Source organism: Canis aureus, chromosome 27 (assembly GCF_053574225.1).
Source record: "Canis aureus isolate CA01 chromosome 27, VMU_Caureus_v.1.0, whole genome shotgun sequence".
Taxonomy (NCBI): domain Eukaryota; kingdom Metazoa; phylum Chordata; class Mammalia; order Carnivora; family Canidae; genus Canis; species Canis aureus.
In genome coordinates this window covers 12,186,132-12,208,944 of record NC_135637.1, presented here as the reverse complement: position 1 = coordinate 12,208,944, position 22,813 = coordinate 12,186,132, and the positions used below count along the sequence as shown (strand labels likewise).

Here is a 22,813-nt window from a genome sequence, read left to right as displayed (position 1 = left end):
AAAAAATGAGGGGAGCCTTGATGGCTCAGTTGGTTAAGCATCTCCCTTCAGTTCAAGTTCTGATCTCGGGGTCCTGGGATTGGGCCCTGTGTCAGGCTCCCTGCTCAGCAGGGAATCTGCTTCTTTCTCTCCATCCTCCTGCTGTGCTCTCTCTCTCATTCACTCCCTCTCTCAAATAAATAAATAAAATCTTTTTAAAACATGAATCATATTTGCCAGGTGCCACGAGCATCTTCTCTCAAGAGCTTTGCATGAGGGGACTAGCAGGTGAGGGGGGTGGCTGGAATAGAAAATGAGCCTAGAAAGATAAACCATAATAACCACACACACACACACACACACATACACATATACATATGTATGTGCACACATGCACACACTCATGATGCATGTACTGTGTGCCCAGCACTATTTAAAGCCACTCATACACACTGCAAGAGTTGCTGTGTAGATGGCACTTGGAACAGAGCCTGGCACAGAGTAAGTACATAATAAATGTTAGCTGCTATCATTAGTATCACAATTTTCTAGTTTTATTTTAAAAACAACCTCTGGGGTCAGCACCATTGTTTCCCCTGTTTATCAAGCAAGGAATCTGAGGTTTAGTGTGGCTAAGTCATTTGTTCAGGGTCCCACCTGAACTCCACTTAAGAAAGTGGAGTTGATGACCTGGAACCCAGCTTTCAATCATTGCACCATTCTGGTAGGTCAAGGTCAAGTGCTAAAAGATATTAACTGTCGAGCCAAGAAGGGGAGATTTCTTCCTGACATAGTAGGGAACCATTGAGGGTTCTGGGACATGTGTGGGTCATCATCAGAGCAAGGCATGGAGGAAAGTATTTAGAATGGGGGTATGTGAAAAATAAGGGTAGAAAGTCATGAAAAGACAGCCCCCCACCCCCCCCCAAAAAAAGACAGGCCCCAAACCAATTTACCATGGGCCAGATCTGGGACAGGACTAGGGGAAGTAGATTTGCAATACATTCTAGAGGCATCCAACTCTTGATTTCAGCTCAAGTCATGATCTTGGGGTCGTGAGATGGAGTCCTCCCTAGAGCTCAGAGGAGTCTGCCTTCATCCCTCTCTTTTCCTCTGCCCCTGCCCCTGTTCATGCACTCTCAATCTCTTTCTCTCAAATAAGTAAATAAATCTTAAAAAATAAAAATAAAAGACATCCTGGAGGCAGAAGAGATAGACTTTGTCACCAATGGGCAGAATTGAGATGGCTGAGGATTTTGGTCTGGGTGCCAAAAAGAGCAGTAAAATCATTACCAGAAAAAGAGTTTGAGGGGATCTCCGGGTGGCTCAGCAGTTTAGTGCCTGCCTTCAGCCCAGGGCGTGATCTTGGAGTCCCGGGATCGAGTCCCACATCGGGCTTCCTGCATGGCGCCTGCTTCTCACTCTGCCTTTGTCTCTGCCTCTGTGTGTGTGTGTGTGTCTATCACGAGCAAATAAATAAAAATCTTTAAAAAAAAAAAAGTTTGGGAGAGAAAGAGGAAAAAATTGAATTCATATTTGATCATGTTATTCTTTGATTCCCATTTCCCTGGACCCAGGTGACAGCCAAGAATAGGAACTGACGGTTCCTGAACATTCGTTGTGTGCCCGGCAATGTCCTTGCACTTCCCAAGTATTAGCTAACTATACTCACTCATTCAAACCTCCCAAGAATGTTTAAAGGGCCATCATTATCCGCGTTTCACAGATGAGGAAACCAAGGCAGGCAGAGCTGACATTGCTTGCCCAAGTGGCACTTGGTACGCAGCGAGTGTTCCATGAATGTGGCCGACCTGTCTCCACTAAGCACAAGGCCTGGTCCATCCAGTCCGACTTGCTGAAGAAGCCGCCTTCCCCACTTGGTGGTTCCTGCTGACGCCTGGGGGCCCTGACACAGGGAGATAGGCGCTATCACTTGATGACAGAGTCTATCAGCCACCAGGCTTTGGGCTGGCAGGGCCTGGTATGCCTTTGTTCTATCTGGAGATGACTGACTTCACCACCCGCCTTAAAGGGGCATGACACCCCAGGCCAGTTGACCCGCTAAGCCAGTAACTTCCAGTGGTACCATAGTGAGTGCTTAGATCTGGCACTTTTCTGAGTCAGGCTCTGTCCTAGATATTAATGTGTTACTAGATTAACACTTTAAGTTACTGATATCAATATACGAACTCCCTTGATTTGCTGAAGAATTTTATAAAACAACTATATGGAGAAGGGGTTCCTGTTTACTTTACAAAGTGGGATATAACAGCTTAGATCTGAAATCCAGGAGCTAGAGAGGAGAAATTAATTTTAAAATGCCCCCAGCTGGGGCTGGATTAAAACTTCTAAAATACCTAAAAACGGAAAAGACACTGACTCCCACTGCCTCATGTGAAATGAAAGATAAAAACAGTTCGTAATGGTCAAACTAGTGTAAGAACATCCCACGGTGTTCTGATTTTCCCCACGACGGCTATTTTAATCCTTTTTAAAAATATATCTAATCCTTTCCCAAAAAAAGTTTATGGAGTTTTTCTTTGTTTTGTTCTTGGCACCTCTGCTTAGCTGGTGCTGTAAAGAGCATGTATTAAGTGTGTCTGCTGCGTGACCTGGCTCTGCCACCAGCCTCTCGGTTGGCTGAAATGGGAAGACATGCATTCTATCCTCATTAGCGAGGTGACGGCTGGGACTCCTCTAAACGTCTCCAAGGCAGATCCTGGAATGGAAAGGCCCAGGTGGGGTGTGCATGTTTGTCTGTGTGTTACCAGTGTATGACAAAGTGTATTTGTAGGTGTTGTATGTGTGTGGTATGATATCAACGTGAAAAAATGTATATTTGTATGTGCAAATGAGAGAAAGAGTCAGGAAATGCAAGATGGTATCCTGGAACAGAAGCAAGGACAACAGTGGAAAAGTCAGAGAAATCAGATAAACTCTGAAGTTTGGTGAATAGTCATGTACCAGTGTCCCACAGTAATGTAAGATATTAATATTAGGAGAAACTGGGTGAGGAGTATATGGGAACTCTGCAACTTTTCTGTAAGTTCTAAAATTAAAAGTTTATTTCAAGCAAGTCTAGAAGGAATTCTATGAAGTTCTACAATGGAAAAACTAATCTGTGCTAGAGGTAAAAAATGAGGGGGTACTTTTGAAGGGGGAGATGTTGATGGGCAGCAGGGAAAGCTTTGAGAGCTAGAATGTTCTGTCTTGACTTGAGTGGTGACACAGCGTGGACATAGGCAAAAACTCATTGCCCTGGGCACTTAAAAGACATGCACTTTGCTACAAGTGCATCTCAAGTTAAAAAAATCAAACAATTAAAAATATAATCTGGAAAACATAACAAGTATTGGTAAGGATGTGGAGAAAAAGGAATGCTTGTGCACTGTTGGTGGAATGCAAACTGGTGCAGCCACTGTGGAAGACAGTATGGAGGGTCCTCAAAAAGTTAAAATAGAACTCCCTTATGATCCAGCAATAGCACTGCTGGGTACTTACCCAAAGAATACAAAAACACTAATTTGAAAAGATATATACACCCTTAAGTTTTACTGCAGCATTATTTACAATAGCCAAATTATGGAAGCAACCTGAGTGTCCATTGACAGATCAATGGATAAAGAAGCTGTAGTGTGTGTGTGTGTGTGTGTGTGTGTGTGTGTGTGTATATATATATACACACATGTGTATTATATATTATATTATATGCCAGAATATTATGCTGCCATAAAAAAGAATGAAATCTTACCATTTGCAACAACACAGATTGATCTAGAGAGTATAATGCTAAGTGAAATAAACCAGTCAAAGAAAGACAAATACCATATGATTTCACTCATGTGGAGTGGAATTTAAGAAACAAAACAAATGAACAAAGGGAATACAGGAGACAAACCAAAGAACAGACTCTTAACCATATAGAGAGAACAAGCTGGTGGTTACCAGAGGGGAGATGAGGTGGGGGGATGAGTGAAAGAGGTGAAGGGGATTGAGAGGACACCTGTCATGATGAGCACTGAGCAATATACAGAATTGTTAAATCACTATATTGTATTCCTGAAACTAATATAATACTCTATGTTAACTACATTGGAATTAAAATTAACTTAAAAAATCATAAAAACACAAAAACATAGAGTCTGGAAGACTTTACATTAAACACACAAAAGACATCCCCTTCAGGGAGTATTTGGCCGCAGTGGTAGAACAGAAGCTTTTAAGTCAATATATTTCTGTAATGTTTCAAATTGTTTTATATTAAGAGTGTACTCGTTCACATAGTATCGATTCAACTTCTTCCGGACATGTAACGTGCACACAGAGAAGAGTACTTATAGAGACGTACAGCTCCACTAATCTTCCCAAACGTAGTATATCTGGGCAACCAGCACCCAGGTCAAGATACAGAACATTCCCTGTGCCCCCCAAGCCCCCAATTACTCAAATTCTGATTTAACTTGTTTACTTGAGAAGAACATCAGAAGAGCCCCGTTTCAGCTCCCTGCCTCTCCCTCTGCACCTCCCCCTGCTCATTCTCTCCCCCCCTTCCCCCCCCCCCGCCTCAAATAAATAAAAAATAAAATCTTTCAAAAAAAGAGAGAGAGAGAAGAACATCAGGGGCAGTGATTAGCAAAGCGGGAATCAAAGCCTTATATATAGTGTTCCTTACGGGTCTCCCTTATTCTAAGTCTCCCTTCTACCCACTGAAAACAGTCAACACAGGCAAAGGCATTAAATCCACATTCAAATGGAGTCCTTGACCCTGAAATGCTCCATGGTGTTCCATGGCAAGGCTCCTAATGGTCAACGGAAAAAAGACTGTCTCCCTTTCAAATATTCCTGTCCTATAGGCCTGGGAAAAGGTTGGAAACCTCCTGGCCCCAAGTAGGAGGGTCTAACTGTCAAGTACCCCAAAATAATCACAGCAACTAACACTTATGGGGTGCTCACAATGAGCTACTTGATTGAAGCCTCATGAAAACCCTGTAAAGTGAGTGCTATTATCATTCTCATTTTACAGATGGGGAAATTGAGACTAAGAAGAAACTGCAGATCATACAGCTGGCCTGGACTCAAACTTGATTCATCCAGTTCCCAAACCCTGAGCCACCAGGACACCTTGAGGAAAATCGAAAACAAATATTCCTGCTGTCCTCAATCAGTCAGATGACCAAGACTCTGCAGGACCTAGGATCCACGGGCTCTCTCTCTGTTCTCTGATGTCTTGCTTCCAGTGTCGCCAAGGAAGAGTCTGATGCTGACTTAGTCAGATTTTCTCTTAATCTTGGGAGTTTGTGAATTTCACCAGGATATACCTTGGTGTGTGTTTTTTTCTACATCCATCCAGCATGGAGCTTGGGGATTCTTTCAAGCTACAGATTTGGCTCTTTCCCCAGCAGAAGAAAAATTTCTTGTATCACGTATTTTCAGCCTCTCCTCCTGAAATGGTGATCATTTGTACCTCTTCATTATTTGGCCCTGAGGTACTCCCTGCAAGTCATTTCCAGGTCAGTATTTGGATTGCAACAGGGACCATCCATTTTTGCAATTCATCTACTTAATTTTTAGCTTAGAAATCAGGTTTTAAATCTCCAGGAAGTCACTTCAGAGTTTCACCTGAATTTCCCTAGGTGTTTTGTTTTGTTTTAGTTTTATGGAGTAAACCACATACTTGGTTTTTTAAAAAGTAATCAAATTAATACATTGCCACATTTTCAAGAGAGAATTATTGAACATAAATACCCACTTTTCTCAGATTTAAACTTATTACATGCATGTCTCCCTATACCTGGATGAAGTTTAACTGATGTATATCTGGCCCTGGAAACAGGGCCCAGCACATAGTAAGGCTTCATTAAATACTTAAGTAATCAATACCTTTTGAATTGGGGATCAAAACCATTCTTGCTTAAAAACAGAGTACATCTACAAGCACTACTTACATTTTTCCCTCTTCTCACCTCTTCTTTTAATATTGTCAATGGACAATGTTTTTTAAATTACCACTCAATAAAATTGACCTTTTTCTGGTGTATAGTTCTATGAATTGTAGCTTAAATTTTATTGTTGTAATTAATATTACTCAGCAGTTGATCTGTTTTCTCCAACTGTTCTGTTTCTCTAGGTGTGGTAGGCAGGAAGCATTGAATTTCCCCAAAGATGTCCACGTCCCAATCCTTGGAAGCCATGAATATGTTAGCTTACATGGCAAAATGGACTTTGTAGATATGGTTATGGATCTGGCAATTAGGTAAGTATCCCGGATTATCCCGGTGGACCCCATATAATCACAGGGGATCTTTAGAAGATGGGAGAGAGGCAAGAGGATCAGAGAATCTGGAGTCAGAGACTGCAGTGATGTGGCCACCAAGTGAGCCAAGGAATGTGGGCAGGCTCTGGAAAAGGCAAGGAAAGGATTCTCCACTAGAGCCTCCAGAAGGGAGGCAGCCCTGCCAAACCAGTTTCCATTTCTGACCTCAAGAATGGTGAGATAGTAAACTAGTGCTGTTTTGAGCCACTAAATTTATGATAATATTTTTATAGTAGCAATAGGAAACTAACACACCAGGTTTGTTTTCTGATTGTTTTAGTAGTTGCTATTCTGATTGGCCTGCCCAGCCTTTTTCTCTTTGTCTTCTGAGTACCTCAGGCAGGCAGTTATTTTTCTCTTTGGCTCCGTGGGACTTGTGTGGTTTGGGGGACACTTCTCAGCCATAGGAATCCCACAGTCAGTAGAAAGGTAGAGGGTTTCGAGGTAGGTCCCCGGCCCTGTGAGCCTATGGCTCGTAGGTAAGATATAGCCATCCCAGCCTTGAGGACAAAGAGGCTCCAGCCCTACTCTCCTACTCTCCTCAATGCATTCTTGAGGTTGATGCTGAAACATACCCCTGAAAGTCTCCATAAACCCAAAACCCAGTCTTTCTAGATTCTCCACTCCCAGGACCTTGTCCCAGGTCTCTGGGGGGCCTCTCAGTGGTGTCCCAGTCCATTGGCCAGGGAGGGGTGCCTCTGGGTCTCCAGTTCTCTCAACAGAGCCCAAGACCTGACAAACATCCTGGGCTATAAGTCCTGGCAGCCATGAGGCTCCATGCTATTCAGGCCGCCATGTTCCCAGAATCTGTCTGACACACATAATTTCACTCACTGCCCCCAGTAGCCTTTTGGGGTCTGCAGTATTATGGTCTTCATCTGCAGACAAAGAGATTGAAGCCCCAGGAGGTTAGTGCCCTGTTTGAGATCCTGTACCTTTAGCTACTGAGCCAGGACTCTCTCCCAGTATCCCCACCCAAAGATCCAGTTGAATAAAATATGTCCTCAGGGGAACTAACTGTATGGGTGCCCTTTAGGGCATATACCTACCTGCCTCTGGAGGGCCTGAGCCCATCCTTACCTCTGAACCAGGGGCTCCCCATCCCCCACCACTCATTCTGCACATCCACTGTGGCTGCAACAACTATTTTGCTTGGCCATTTATAGCTACTGACTGCTCACACAAGTGTTTTAACGAAAATCCATGGTACACCTATTAGCTAGGGAAACATTTATTCTGGTGTTGTCAGACAATCTTGGACAGAAAAGCTCTTCTTGACTGATCTGTGAGCACATGCATGGGTTGGTGAGTATGCATGGGCATGTGGCCAGTATGCACACGAGTGTGTGTGCGTATTATGTGCTGTGTATATGTGCACGAATATATGGATATGTTTTTGTCTGTGCATGAATGCGTGTGTCCATCCACTCTGATGTGCATGTAAACACACCTTTTGTTATTAAAGATTCTGTTGGAAGATGCTCTGGGCCATTCTAACCCATGTATGACTGGAAAGAGGGAAAAGATTTGCATCCTTTTTTTGTCATGGCAATAGATGGTTCTTGGGTTTGCGCCCTCAAAATTGAATTTTGTTTTCACCTGAGAGGGGAGGTGAGTGATGCCTACCTGGGCCTCATCTCCTCTCATCCTGCAGAAAGCCTCATAAAGGTCTTTATATCCTTTTCCCACTTTCTGTGCTAAGAGAGGTGAAGTCACTTGCCCAAGGTCACACAGAGCTCAGATTCAAATGCAACTTTATCTGACTTCCCAGCCTCAGGGCTAAATCCCTCCACTCTCCTGCCTCATATCTCCTCAGGTTGAATGGAGACTAATAATCCCCACACAGGCCAAGGGGGCAAAGTCTGCCCAACTTCTTTATTAGCTAGTTTGTTCATTCCTGGGAGCCGAGGATCTTGTTAGAAGGTTCAAGCAATCAGAACAACTGAGAACATATTTGTGGATTGATTGGCTTGATAGGATCTCCAATAATAGTGCTTGCTGGTCTTGCTCCCAAATCAGGATGTCCCTGGGCACTGGGCAGCCCCCCAGGACTGGTTAGACAAAGGGTGTCCTGCTCTGAACTCCTCTACTGCTCCCTTCGTGTCTGGAATGAAATCCCAAGGCTGTGATCTGCCCAGCCTGCCTTGCTGGCTTCACCTTGTGCCCCTGATGCTCTGACAGCTCCAGCCACACAGGTCCTTCTGCCCCTCAAAAAAACCAATTCACCCTCCTTTGAGGCTTTTGTTGTCCTGCTGCTAGGAGCCAGTCTCTGCTCAGAGAGGATCCCTGAGCGGGGAGGCAGCTCCCCGCCCAGGACTTCCACACCTCTCTATCATTTCTATGTAAGATTTGTTTCTACCTGAAATTATCCAGGTCATGCATTTCTTTATTTTTATTCATCTTCTCCTGACACATAGCTTTCTGAGGGCATGGAGTTTGTCACTGGGAAGCAGTTTCCCTCAAACTAACACAGTGCCTGGGATGAATGTTGGGGACACAGAGAAGAAGGTGGTCTCTACCCCACAGGGTGTCTGGAAAATTAAATATGAGCATGAGACATGTGTACATGGTGCCTGGCACGTAGCAAGTGCTCGGTAAGTGAAATATGTTATTTCTTCAATCAACAAGTATTCATTGAGCAGCTGCTGTGTGCCAGTCACGAGCTAGGAGCCAGGGAAAGAATAGCGAGGAGAACTGAAAAGGACCCTGCTTTCCCAAGTTGACTGTTCACTGACACTGAACAAAATAAATAAGTGAATTACACAGTATGTCAGGAAGTGATAAGTGCTCTGCAGAAAAACAAAGCAGAGAAGGGGTTCTGGAGGGCAGACAGTGAGTGGCTATTTTAAATAGGGTGGTGGGGAGGTCTCACTGAGAAGGTGATATTTGAGCAAAGATCTGAGGCAGGTGAGGGAGGAAGCCTCCCTGATGTCTGATGGAAAAACACTCTAGGCAGAGGGAAGTGCAGGTGCAAAGGCCCTGGGGTGGGACCCTGATCACGTTGGAGAATTTTAACAGTCTCCTCTCTGCCATTTTCTTTCTCAAAATTGACAAGCACAAGTGCCTCCCGCCCGCCCAAGTGCTGCTGAATAAGTGTGCAGCATCTCTCCCTGTGACCCAGCCGCCTGTCTCTTTAACCTTGAATGCCTTTTTGGGTCTCATGTGTCACCGAGTGGCGAGCGAGCTCCCCTTACTTCAGAAGAACGGCATGGGGTGGGGGGGCCTTAGGTGGTGTCCGCCTCACCTATTACTGCCAAAAGTGGTCATGGGGTTATTTTTAAACATGGGGAGGAAGTATTTATTGTTCTGAGCAGAAGAGAGAGGGGCAGCCTCAGGGATTCTTCTGGGGAAGCAGTTCTGTGTCCTTTCCACCATGGTGAGTAAGCGAGGGCTTTGGGAGGTGTGATGCTGCAGTGGGGGGAAGGAAACGGCACCTATGAGAAGAGGACCAGAGGGGAGGGGAAGAAAGGTGGCTTTTGAGGGCCCCAGACCCTGGAGAAAAAAGCAGTGCTTGCTGTGTGTGCGCAGAGGAACCCCAATCAATGCCCCCATAAGCCACAAATAACAGCAGCTCCCAGGGACTCGCAAAAACAAAATAAGAGAGTTGGCTTTTTTATGGCTTGTCTACTGACCTCTCGAGGAATCAATAACTCCCAGGGCTTGCAAAATGGGATTGAACGCTTTTAAGGATCAAATTGTAATTCTTTTCTCTTGTTCAGGCAGCTGGGGAAAAGAATCTTTTTGTTTTCACCTTTTGAACTTGCAAATTTAAAACCTTTCTCCCTGTGTTGTTTGGCTAGGTGTCCCTCTCCTAGAGCAAGAAGCCACCAAGTCAGGGAGAGCCTGGGGAATGGTTAGGGGCACAGACTCTGGAGTCAGACTGCGCAAGTGCAATTCCGGGTCTGCCTTTTTGTGACTGTGTGACCTTGGGCAAGTGACCCAACCTCTCTGAGCCCTAGGTGACTTTCCAATAAAATGGCTCTGGTAATAATAGCGTTTACCTGACAGGGGGATTAAATGAAATCACGTATGTACGGTGTTCAAGTGTTTGCTCTATTTAAAGTCAGAGGGAAATGGGGTGGGGCCAAAGGTTAACTTGCTTTTCTCTGCACTGTTTGCCTATGCAAGGACAGAAGATTTAGAGAGATTTCACTGCCATTTGGATCAAAGGAGAATTGGGAATTGGGGAGGGGGAGCAGTGGGTTTTAACACCCTGAAAAAGTGTCACTTCCTAAAGGTATTCCTCATGGTTTAGTGAGCCTGACATTCCCCCCTGACCCCCACCACCCAATCAATTCTCCTTCTGTGCATTACTGAACTTTTTTGTGAAATGCACTGAAACACAGGCGGTCAGATCCTGCTGGGGCTGATCTGAAAGTATTGCCTCCTTCCCCAGAGGTGCAGCTCCACCTCCCCCAGTTTTACAAAGGAGGTGCTGCAAGATCCACAGTCTCTGAAGACCCACCAGAACCAGAATGCCTTTGAGACACGCTATTCCTTCCCGGTCCTCTTAGCCCTCTAGGATCATCGTTTTGAGACGAGTGTCAGCCTCCTACCCCCATTTCACAGACGAGCAGTTGAGGCTCACTCAGAGAGGGGACCTGACCTAGTTTTCTAACTTTCAGCTTCTGACTCTTAATCGATGCTTTCCCCTGCCTCCCACCACTTCCAGGCACCCAAGAAAGCCAAGAAGAGAGCAGAAGGCGCCAATTCCAATGTGTTCTCTATGTTTGAACAGACCCAGATCCAGGAATTTAAGGAGGTGGGTGCAGCTGTTGAACCATCCGCCCAGATGGAGATTCCCACCTGTTAGAGAGAACGCTCCTTTGGTCCATGTTCCCCACAGGGACCTCTTGGCTAGATGTTTCTATCCTCCAAACCCAAATCCAGTCTCAATGTGTGTGTGAACCATTTATTTTATTTTTAATTTTTTAAATTTAAATTCAGTTTGCCAACAGAGTCTAACACCCAGTGCTCCTCACATCACCAGGTGAACCATTTTAAGAGATTATTTTTTCATGATTTTTGCCGATCATCAAAGTAAAGCATATTTCTTGTTGAAAATGTCGGGAGAGAATTCAAGAAAACCCCAAAAAAGAACACAAAAATGACCTATAATTCTATAACCCATAGATAATTGTACATTTTGATATGCATGCTTTTTAAAAAATATTTTATTTATTTATTTATGAGAGACAGAGACACAGGGAGAGGGAGAAGCAGGCTCCCTGGGGGGGAGCCTGATGCAGGACTCGATCCCAGGACCCTGGGACCAGGGCCTGAGCCAACGGCAGTAACCACTGAGCCACCCAGGTGCTCTGCATATCCATGCTTCAAGTCATTTTTGTGCTATGTGGATACACTTTTAAACTCTTCTGCTATTTTTCTTTGACCAATTCCTCATCATTTTCTATCATCTATTGAAACCACTTCCTATGGTCGGATGTGACATTTGCTCAGATTGTCTTACAGTTATAAATAACACATCTTTGCTTGTTTCTTTGGGGTAAATTCCTAAAAGCAGAGCTGCTAGGTGAAAAGAACTTTAAAAAAGGAACTAAAAACCAGTAGACCTGCTGGCCCTCCAGAAATGTGGTACTAATTAATACCTACTCCCATCAGCCTTGAAGGGAAGGAATGCAATTTCCCCCTATATCTCCATCAACATTGGGTATTAATAGATGAAAATATTATTTCTACCAAACTGAGAGCCAAAAAAAGAGTATCTCTTAGATTTTAAATTATATAGTCCTCCATTGTTGAGCACAAGCCAGGTGGAAATCCCATGGCATTCTACAGGAGTGCCTTATTAAGTAAACCTGAGGACCAATTAGGCCGAATTAAGCCACTGCCCGCAGGCTTAGAAGGGTACACTCTGAATTAATTTTCCAGGAGTCCTGATGGCTCACACTGAGTTATCCACACTCCCACCTGAGCCTGCAGAGGAAAATATGCTGCAGAGGCCCATGTGTTCTGTATCAAAGGGGAAACCATTCGGGATTTGAACACTTGTACTTTTTCGTCCTCACAAAAGTTCAGACCACAGGAATGTTGTGTCCCACATGCCACCAAGGAAAGAATTCCTAGACAAAATATATCTTGAACTTGTCACCTTCCAGGGAGGAGACCACGCCGCCCCTTCCCCCTCACCCAATCTCTAGAATGAGATCAGCATCTGGAGGATGTGGGGAGGAGGTGCAAATACTTTCAGGAACCAGTTGCAAAGAACTCCAAAAACGTGGAGGTGAAAAGCCATTTGTAAAACACCTGGGTATTGACAAAGCTGTTGGGAGTCTTCATGGACACTACCTGGGAAAGATGATTGGCCCCATTTTGCAGATAACTGGGCTTTGAGGGGGATGTTGGGGAGGATGAGACCCCCAATTATTAACTTGATTTTTTTTTAAGATTGTATTTATTTATTCATGAGAGACACAGAAAGAGAGGCAGAGACACAGGCAGAGGGAGAAGCAGGCTCCCTGTGGGGAGCCCGATATGGGACTCGATCCCAGGACTCCAAGATCACAACCTGAACCAAAGGCAGACGCTCAACTAGTGAGCCACCCAGGCGTCCCTAACTTTTTTTTTTTTTTTTTCTAACTTGGTTTTTTGAATGAACACTTCATAGAGATGTAATTCACACACCTGAAATTCACCTTTGTAAACTACAGTTTGGTGGTTATTTACTAGTCACAAGCATTGTAGAGTCATCATCACTAACTCCCAAACGTTTTCCTCAGACCAGAAAGAAACCTCATACTCATTAGCCATCACTCCCCATTGCCGTCTTCCCCCAGCCTCTGGCCACCACCCAAATATTTTCTGTCCCTAGGGACTTGCCTGGTCTGGCCATTTCATGGAAACACATCCTACAGCATGTAGCCTTTTGCCCTGGCTTCTTTCACTCAGTGTCACGTGCCAAAGCTCATCCGTGTTGTAGCCTGTGTCAGGATCTCCTTCGTTTTTCTTACTCAGTAGGAGTCTGTTTCATGGGTAGACCACATTTTGTGAATCTGTCCACCAATTGATGGACACGTGGGCTGTTTCCAGTTTGGGGCCACTATAAGTAAGGCTGCTGTGGCCATTCAGGTGTAGGTTTCCATGGGGACAGATGTTTTCGATTCTCTTGGGTAGATGCCTAATTGTAGAACTGCTGGATCCTGTGGTAACTCTATGCCTAATATTAGTTTTGAGGAATGGCCAGTTTCCAATCATTGACTCTTGATCACATATCCTTCACTGCTCCCTGAATCCCAGAATCCCATTTCCTCCTGTTCATAGCCCAATCTCTTGGGCTCCTCCACCCAACTTCTCCTGGGCTGACCAGCCAAATGCCCCCTTCCACAGGCTTTCACCATCATGGACCAGAACAGGGATGGCTTCATCGACAAGAATGATTTAAGGGACACCTTTGCTGCTCTTGGTATGTCCACCCCCCATACACACCCTGGTAGGCCTGCAGGGGGGTCTCCTTATCTCCTGAGGGGTGAAAGGTAGGACCACTGCAAAGGTCAAGGGCTTGTCATTTTTCAAAGAAATGGCTCAATCATGATTGGCCTTTAAGACAAACTTCGGAAGTTAGTATTTAGGCTTTAAGTGTCTTCACATATCTTTTGTTTTTCTTTTAAAATAACTTTTTTTTCTGTGATTTCGAATGGAATGCCAACTCATAATAGAAAATTTGCAAAATTCAGAAAAGTATAAAGAAGAAAACTCAACCATTAGGCCACATTCCACTGTAACATGTCAGCCTCTCAGTCTTTTCTAGATACATCTGGGTTTTTTGTAGGGTCGTTGTTGTTGTTTTAAGCCTGGAATCATTCTATTTTGGAATCACCTTTTTAAATTTAACATCTCAACAGTGTGAGCACCAGTATATTGAGCTTTTTCAAAATATGTGTCCAACCTGCCACTGCTCACACCCTGTCCATTCCCACTCCCAGAACTCAGGGCCACCATGAACAGCTGCGCAGGTTGTGCACTATACAGTTCTATAGATAACTATTCATGTTTGTAGCCACTGTAGATTTTTATACTTAAAACAAATTATCTTAAGAACAGGTGTCTTTTAAAAATCTGCACAAAGATGCTATATGGGCTTGTGGCAGAGGCTGGGTAGCACAGGTATATCAGAATCTCCAAGGCTGTGTAGATTATAGCAGGTATAATCTGAAAAAGTTCCCTCAGGTGATTCTGATCTGTCTTTTTCACCTCCAACTGAGAGGGATAATTTATCGCATGAGTATTTTCCATTTAAGTAAAAAGTTAAAATATCTGTTTAAAATGTTCCAGGTTCTAAAGGCACTATTATAAAAATAGCTAACCCCTCCCCACATTGGATGTTCGGGTTTTTTCCAGCTGTCTGGCTATTATAAATAACACTGTGGAGACCATCTTTTCCAGTGAATCTGGCCCCACCCTCTCCATCTCTGATTGTCCCTAGACTGGATTCCCTCAAGTGGAATTACAAGGGCAAATGCCAATGTCCTGACAGCTGCTTCTGCCCCAGCCCAGGGGGCCCTGACTGTGTGTTTCCTGCCCTAGGGCGTGTGAACGTGAAAAATGAGGAAATTGATGAAATGCTCAAGGAAGCTCCAGGTCCAATTAACTTTACTGTGTTCCTAACAATGTTTGGGGAGAAACTTAAAGGTAAGCTCGCGTGTATGTCCGTATGTGTGTAAGTGTAGCTGCATTTGTGCACCTGTGTGTGTATCTTTACGTGTCTTCATCTTTGGGCATGAATTAAAACCCCATGAGGGCAGACAAAGGTTGGCAGCAGATGAAGGCAGGGTAACACCGGGGGGGGGGGGGGGGGGGGGGCGGGGGGAATAAAAGCAGCAGTTGCCATTGCTCCAAGGCAGGCCCTGAGCCAGACCTCATGCTTCGGCCTTTGGACGCATTACCTCATTTAGCATCTAGGAGGCTGGTTCTACTCTTATCCCTAGTCTTACGCGCAGAGATGGAAAGCACCTGCCTATGGCCACACAGCTAGCAAATGCTGGAGTCAGGATTCGAATCCTAGTCTTTCTAAATCTAGATCCATGTTTGAGCTTGGGTTTGTTCAGAAATGACTGGATTCTCAGCTCACTCCTTCCAAGAGTCAGTGCTCAGAGCAAGCAAAACAGCCTTGCTCTGGCCCCTCCATCTTTGGGGTTTGTTGGGCCCTGCCTCCTGGGGTACCATGGGTTCCCAGCCACCGGTGGTTTGATGCAACCATTTTCTGTTTCAGGGGCAGACCCCGAGGAGACCATTCTCAACGCATTCAAAGTGTTTGACCCTGAAGGCAAAGGGGTGCTCAGGGCTGATTAGTGAGTGGGATGTGTGAGGGAGGACATGGGGGTTCCCTGCTTCCTGTGCACACACTTGGTGCCAACACCTGCTGTTCTCTCTCCACAGTGTTCGGGAGATGCTGACCACACAGGCAGAGAGATTTTCCAAAGAGGAGGTAACTACACCCCACCTCACCCTCACCCTCTTTCCTAAAACACTCCCGCCCCACACTGACAGAGAACCTGCTACTGAGCCCCCATCTCATTTCATTCTCTCCACCACCCTATGAGGTAGAGACTAGTATTGCTGTCATTTTATAAATGGGGAAACTGAGGCCTAGGGATGTGAGTCACTTGCCTAAAAGGACACCACAATGCGAATTGCTCGTGTCTGTATTCAAACCCAGATCTGTCTGACACCAGGTCTACCTTCCTCACAATGCATGGAGCCCTGGTTAGAGCACCAATTTCCTGATGGAGCGAGGGTGGCTTGCAGGGTACCACATACTGTCATGTAGGTTCCACACTGAGCAATTCTTCCAGATGCTGTACTCATAAGATATACTGTAGAGTATCCATTTATTGCAATTGTTTTCCAGCAGATGGCAGTAAAGTGTCCTGTTACAATTTTTTTTTTTTTTTTTTTTTTAACTGTATATATGACTTTTCTGGCAGGTGGTAGCACTGTGCCTGGAAGAAGGGGCACTTTTGCTAATTTGCCAAAAGCCCTGTATCAATAAGCAATGGTCCTGTCGATATTAATTAAATATTTAAAATAGTCCCTTCTCAGCCCTGATTCCATTAGGTTTCACATTTCACTAAAAATTTTATTTAGATTTCCCCTAAAACCCAAGCAGTTAAAAGAGCCTGCCTTCACCTCCTAGCAGCTTGGTGACTTGAGACAAGCTCTTTAACTTCACTATGCCTCAAGTTCCTCATCTGTAAAGTGGAGATGGTAATAAAAGTTTTCTGGTAGTATGCTGTGAGGATTCAACAAGTTAATACGTGCAAAGTGCTGGAGCATGTGATAAGGACAATGTAAGTGTTAGCTATTATTAGCCAATATGTATTTTTAAAAATAACTAGTCAATACTTTTTTAAAAATGCAGAAATTACATGTTTTTAAAAATCTACATTTCTAGCTTCCCTCAAAGAATCAGATTTCCTCAAAAAGTCTGACCTACATGTGCACATGGCTGCATTGGGCTGTCCCTGTGGCACTTGTCACCTTTGTAAATGGGATGTGTGTCTGCTTTGAGCCACAGTCCCCGCTAGGCCCCCCTTGCTCCCTTACACAACCTGCCTGGCCCCTCTGTATGCCCGTGTTTGCGATCCCTGCTTTCCCTGCTGCCGGCTGGGCTCCCAGGAATATCCCCGCAGAATGGCCCATGGGGTGAGCACCTGCAGAAGAGCAAGGAAGGGAAAGAAAGCAGGGAGGCATGGGGGGAGGTGTTGAACCTCATTTCAGGCCCATAGACTATCTTGGCTACCCTCCCACCCTAGGGAGCTCTGGAGATAGAATACCCTTCTAAGAGGTCCCAAGTTAGGCCCCACACTGAGCAGGTGGCTGTGGGTGGCCCAGGAAGGCCATGACCTTGGGGCTGGCAGCTCTCTGCAACAGCTGGGTGACAAGGCCTTCTTGGAGGGGACCTGAGTGTCATGTCTCCATGCCCACCGAATCCCTGCCACCTCTGCACTGGGATTCACCCCCCACACAGCTGTCCCTCTTACTTCCCCTCTTGTCATGCTCAGCACATGTGGCTGGTTCATTGCAGATTGACCAGATGTTCGCCGCCTTCCCCCCTGATGTGACTGGCAACTTGGACTATAAGAACCTGGTGCATATCATCACCCACGGAGAAGAGAAGGACTGAGGGGGCTCACCAACCAACCCTGGGCTTGTCTTTGGTGGGGATGTAGTCCCTGCCCTCCTCTCACTTTGCCCAGTAATGCTGCCATCCCTGCTACCGGCCCGTTAGTCGTGTGGCTGCCTCATTAGCCACCTTCATCTTCTTTGCAGCCTCTGTGGCATATAGATACCATGTGGCCACATATCCTGTAGATGGAAATCCATCCAGAAGCTGTGTTCAAATAAATGAGAGGTTGTCTCTTTGTTCATGGTGTTTCTCTGACAGAAGTGCCTCGGATAATGAAGATCCTTTGCTAGTTCCCAGAGAGTATGAGTGAGTGATGTCCCTGCTGTCATTATTATTGAATCTTAGTAACTCTTTATTTGCAGTAGACCTTCACAGCCACTCAGAACTATTTCTATCAAGGGCCACAATTTATTGGAATGTTAACTAGAGGACCACACCCCTTTCTTTCAAAGAGCTCAAGCAACTGTAGAGCCTAGCTTCCATGACATCCTCTCCTTTAGGATGCCATTGGAATGTTTCTCCCATAGATGCACTTAGGCCCCATGATAAATTAAGAGGAGGAGGCCTCACATTCATGCTAAAAACATGGCTCATTTGGAAAAAACCCATAGCCATTAACTATAAGAGGTTAATTTCTAATTTCAGACGTAGCAGTTGTTTGTCCTGGTCACAATCACAATCTCAGGAGCCATGATGACCTCATACAACTCTTGTCTCCTGTGTCAGCTCCTATGTCCTCCTAACTCCTCTACCTCATCCCAGGGTGGCTTCCAGAACCCTAGTTGAGTCCCTTTGTAATGAGTGTGAGGAGGCACTGAGGTTACAGAACAAAACATTTATTCTGGTTAAAGTACAAATGTAGCTCCATCCGCCTCAGACCGTTAACTTCTTCTTGAGCCTCAGATCATCCCCCTTTTCTGGTATGCTGTCTGAGTGTAATTCCCTGCTTCGAAACTGGTTGCTGAGCACCAGCTGCTGAAGGCTGCTGTGGTCCAGAGGCTGATCTGCTGCATCAAAGACAGGACTGGTGTGAGGAGTTTGGAAAGCAAACCCAGCATGGGATGGGCATAGGTAGCTCCCTTCCCAAGGACAGTGTCCCTCTGCCCTGTTCATGGATGCTTAAGGCAAGGATATCCAAGCCTGGTTTGGGGGTCCCTCAAACTGGTGGGAATAGAGTGTGAGCACTTTTGAGGTTCAAGGAGGAAGAGCATCAGTAGAGATGCACTGCACAGGGACACCCAGACAATAATTGTTTTTTTTTTTTTTCTCCCAGAAGAGGATGTGAAGGTGATTTTAGTTTAATGTCAAAGATACAGGGCCACCATGTGCAGTTGTTCAGGATGTAGACCACACAGACATCTGGTGGAGATGGTGAATGGATGGGCTGGAATCCAACCCTTGCTTGATTGCCAAACCATTTCTACACAGAAGGGGTACCTTTTCTCAATCTGTCCAGGGGGAGTGCCTCTTCTAATTCACACCTATGGACCAGAGTGACTAGTGAGCTAAGAGAAACCAATGTTTATCAACATTCCCTTGAGCAAAAGTGGACACATCATCTACAAGTCCTTGACTATGTGGGGCCAGCTTACCAGAAGCTATGCCTTGCCACCCTCCTCTTTTAGGAACTCAAAGGGTCAAGGGAAACTGTGCTAAGGTGCCTAACACCAGACCCAGCTTTCACTCCAGCTAAATTTCAGTTGCCTAGACCTAAGTCAGACAGGAGGGGCGTGTGTGTGCATGCGCGTGCGTGCACCTGTGTTGGCAATCTTCCTCCAGCCCTCCCCCTCCATCTTTGACATGCCTGCACACTTGAAGTGCTGTTTAGAGAAACGGGACAGATTATTTTAAAAATCTAGGTTTCTTTGATTACTGAAGTTGCTCAAGATCATTGTAAAAGAAACATTTGAACAATACAGAATTATTTAACTTAGAAATGCAAAGTTCTATGTAAATCACCACCTAAAAGTACCCACTGTAAGTCAGCCTATAAATCCTTTGTTTTTGTATGCACAATCAACATACCTTTCTCCTTCCCTCCCTCTAACCTTCCCTCCCTCCCTCCTCTCTCTCTCTCTCTCTCTCTACACATCTCTTTCCCTATCATATCTCAGGGTTGTCAAGGGCTGTCTTGTACATTGTAGGATTTTTAACAGCATCCTGGCCACTAGATGCCAACAGCAGCCCCCCCCCCCCCATCTCCCAGTTGTAACACCAAAAATATCTACAGACATTGCCAAAAATCCTGAGGGGTAAAATCACCCTGGTTGAGAACTACTGAATATATATATATATAGATAGATAGATAGATAGATAGATAGATAGATAGATAGATGATAGATGATAGATAGATGATAGATAGATTGCCAAGCCATATATATACACACACACACGTTATATAATCCATATATTTATATATATATAACAATTGCATATATAATTTATATACCCTGTGTGTGAGAGTTTATATTGTCCCATTGCATTCCTTTCCATGTCTGCATAGTATTCCTATCACATGGATGGGTGAACTGTAGTTCCCAGACCAGTTTCTAATAGGCGGGTATTTCAGTCATTTCCAGTTTAGGGCTGCAGTGAATGCTGTCCTACGTTCATCTTTGACCCCTGAATAAATATTTCTTGAAGAACTGGTTTGCACAGGAGAGATTACAGGCCTAACAGGTATACCCATGTCTCAGGCTTATCACATGTGTGGCCAAACTGTCCTCCAAAACCCAGGTGGGGCTGATTTTTTCCCCAGCTCCAGATTTTCTGCCCCAGTGAGGGGAATGTCATGAGCTTCTGGCCCTGAAAGGAGGGAAGGTCAACAAGCCAGCTGCAAGGCCACAGTTAGGCATCTGGCTACTGCCCCCAACCTAGCCGCACCTGCTTCAACCATGAGTTTGGGGGACACAGTTGGCATCGGCCGAGGTGGTCATGGGTTGAGTAAGACTAAGGGGCATAGGGTGAGGGTGACAGATGGGATCAGGGAACCTTGTGTGCCTGCAACTTGCTAATTTGTAAACTGTGGACATTTTAAGGTTCGTTTTATTTTATTTTTAAAGATTTTATTCTTATTTATTTGAGAGAGAGAAAGAGCATGCAGGAGCAGGGAGGAGTGGCAGAGAGAGATGGAGAAGCAGGCTCCCCACTGAGCAGAGAGCCCAATAAGAAACTTGATCTCAGGACCCTAAGATCATGGCCTGAGGCTGAAGGCAGATACTTAAACGGCTGAACCACCCAGGCTCCCCCTTAAGGTTCATTTTAAATGGCCACAAAGTAGTGATTTAAAAAATACATATATATCCAGGATCACTAAACTCTGGGATCTTCACTGTGCTGTAGGGAGAAGCATCCCCAGGCAAAACAAGTCAAGGGCCACAGCCAAGGTGGAACCCAATGGAACACGTGGACCCATGAGGCTCATAAAGGGAAACTGAGGCTCTATACCGCATATTCCAGCACAGGTCTCCTAGCAACCAGCGCAGATCGCAGATCGCGGGAGAATGAGAACTCACCTTCATCCAACTTGTCGCTGAAGGGGTCAGCCCCGAGCACTGGGGGGATGACCTTGACCTGTTCTGCAGGCTTGAGGAGGGCGGAGCTACCCCAGAAAGGGTTGACGAAGGGCGGCATGTCTGTCTCTGCCCCTTGCAGCTCCAAGATCCGCTTGTAGGACTCCAACAGCAGCAGATCGTTGGTCTTCTTCTCAACGATGGCTGGAAAAAAATCCATCAGAACCAAGACAGCAGCAGAGAGACCTGGTTCCCAGGGTTGGACGTGCGGAGGCGGGCGGGGGTGGGGGGGGACAGGGAGGGATTGGGAGTGACGACGCCCCTGCTGGAGAGGAAGGGAAGGAACAGGACCAAGCCTCTCTCGAGAGTTATACCATGCATTCTCCAGGGGGCAGTATCACTCTGAGAGGGCAAAATTTGGTCGTTGATTAGCAAAAGCAAAACAAACAAAAATCTGACTTTATAACATAAAAAGATAAACATGCAGAACATAAGCAACTACATAGTGTATATAGTGTGAAAATTGCATAAGGACAATTAGGAAAAGAATGTCTGAAAAGGTTCCTTAGGAGGCAATAATGAAAAGGAGATTGAAAAAAAAAAAAAGAAAGAAAGAAAAGGAGGTTGAGAAACACTGGGTTTCACCAAAAACTGGGAGCCCCAGGCAGCCTTTTAAACTACTGATTTTTCCCCTGTGTGCTCTCTGTTTCAGGCTTCTGGGCCTTTGCTCATGCTGTTCCTTCTGCCTAGAATGCCTTTCCATGCACCCTTCCCTGAATCATGACTGCTGGTGCTTTAAGACTTGGATCAGGGCTCCGCACCCTACGGGAGTATTCCTCTGACCTGCCTAGGGGAAGGAGGTCTCCCTCTGTGTTTCATAGCTCCTGTAGTCTCCAGAGTCGTGTGTTCATTCACTCACCCTACAAATGGTTATCGGATACCTGCCATGCCAGGCTCAGAGCTGGATGCCATGGATGCATGGAGGAAAAACAAAATGACAATAACTGTAACAACAAAGATGCAATCCCTGACCTTATTAAGCTCATAAGCTTCAGTATATGTGAGGAAGATGGAGAGAGAGACAAATTCAACAAGGAAACAAATAAGTACACATATCCCTTGCTATCCAGATGCTCGTTATCTAGATTCTGTAACTCCTGGATTTGGATAACGTTTTAAACAAACCTCACACTACCTGTACTGTAGCTATTCTTTCTAAAAATCAGGGACCAAAAAATAAATAAATAAAATAAAAATAAAAATCAGGGACCAAAAATATTTGCATCTGGAACTATCAGATCTCAAAAGCCTCATAGATTCACCCAGTACATAAAAGAATTGCCATGAAAGGGAATAAAAGTGTGGAGGGGAAGCCAGCTTCAGGTGGGGCAGTGGAGGGAAGCCTTGCAGAGAAAAGACATTAGACTGAGATCTGAGTTTGAGGAGGAAATGGGATAAGGATTCCAGGAACAGCTTGTGCAAAGGCCCTGAGGTGAGAATGAATTGAAGGGAGGGTTGCAAGAATACACAGGACAGTGTGACTTGAGGTGGCAGACAAAGACAGAGAGCAGGACAAGAGGAGATGAGAAATGGAAGCAGGGACCAGGCTGTGCAGAACCCTGATAGGCTGTGTGCAGGAAAGAGTTAACACAGCAGTCCTGACCGCTATTCTTTGAAACGCCTGCTTCCCAGCATGGCCCCAAGCTGGCATCAAGGAACTTGGATTTCCGGAAGGTTCCTATCATCATTTACTAATAGTAGCTCAGTAGTCCTCCAGTCCTCCACTTCACCTCATGACCCTTTCCCCTTTTGCTGAAACAAATCATAGCCACAAGTAACACCATATGCTGAGTCTGTGAGCCC

General features: G+C 45.2%; 2 protein-coding genes across 13 annotated transcripts in view; one reads left to right on the top strand and one right to left on the bottom strand.

Annotated features, from left to right (window-relative positions):
* Nucleotides 1–9,515: 9,515 nt before the first annotated feature.
* MYL2 (myosin light chain 2) lies at nucleotides 9,516–17,674 on the top strand. Its single transcript, XM_077875618.1, has 7 exons — nucleotides 9,516–9,668; nucleotides 10,965–11,054; nucleotides 13,640–13,715; nucleotides 14,837–14,941; nucleotides 15,522–15,600; nucleotides 15,689–15,737; nucleotides 17,337–17,674. The coding sequence occupies exons 1-7, from the start codon at nucleotides 9,666–9,668 to the stop codon at nucleotides 17,433–17,435; spliced, it is 501 nt and encodes a 166-aa protein (XP_077731744.1). The 5' UTR covers nucleotides 9,516–9,665; the 3' UTR covers nucleotides 17,436–17,674.
* Nucleotides 17,675–18,258: 584 nt separating this feature from the next.
* CCDC63 (coiled-coil domain containing 63) overlaps nucleotides 18,259–22,813 on the bottom strand; it is a 36,382-nt gene continuing 31,827 nt past the window's right edge. For 10 of the 12 annotated variants that reach the window (XM_077875605.1, XM_077875613.1, XM_077875611.1 and 7 more), the window contains 2 exons: nucleotides 20,954–21,154; nucleotides 18,259–18,445 (listed from right to left, as the gene is read on the bottom strand). In XM_077875605.1, coding sequence (XP_077731731.1) covers nucleotides 18,312–18,445; nucleotides 20,954–21,154 — 335 coding nt within the window. In that variant the 3' untranslated portion in view covers nucleotides 18,259–18,311. Of the gene's footprint in view, nucleotides 18,446–18,875; nucleotides 18,920–20,953; nucleotides 21,155–22,813 lie in introns of all 12 variants that reach the window. The other 2 variants (XM_077875615.1, XM_077875610.1) reach the window with 2 other exon arrangements.

Excerpts from the sequence above, each read along its gene's own strand:
- MYL2 (XM_077875618.1), top strand. Across the intron at positions 13,716-14,836 it reads GGACACCTTTGCTGCTCTTG|GGCGTGTGAACGTGAAAAAT; the intron begins GTATGTCCACCC and ends TTCCTGCCCTAG. Across the intron at positions 14,942-15,521 it reads GTTTGGGGAGAAACTTAAAG|GGGCAGACCCCGAGGAGACC; the intron begins GTAAGCTCGCGT and ends TTTCTGTTTCAG.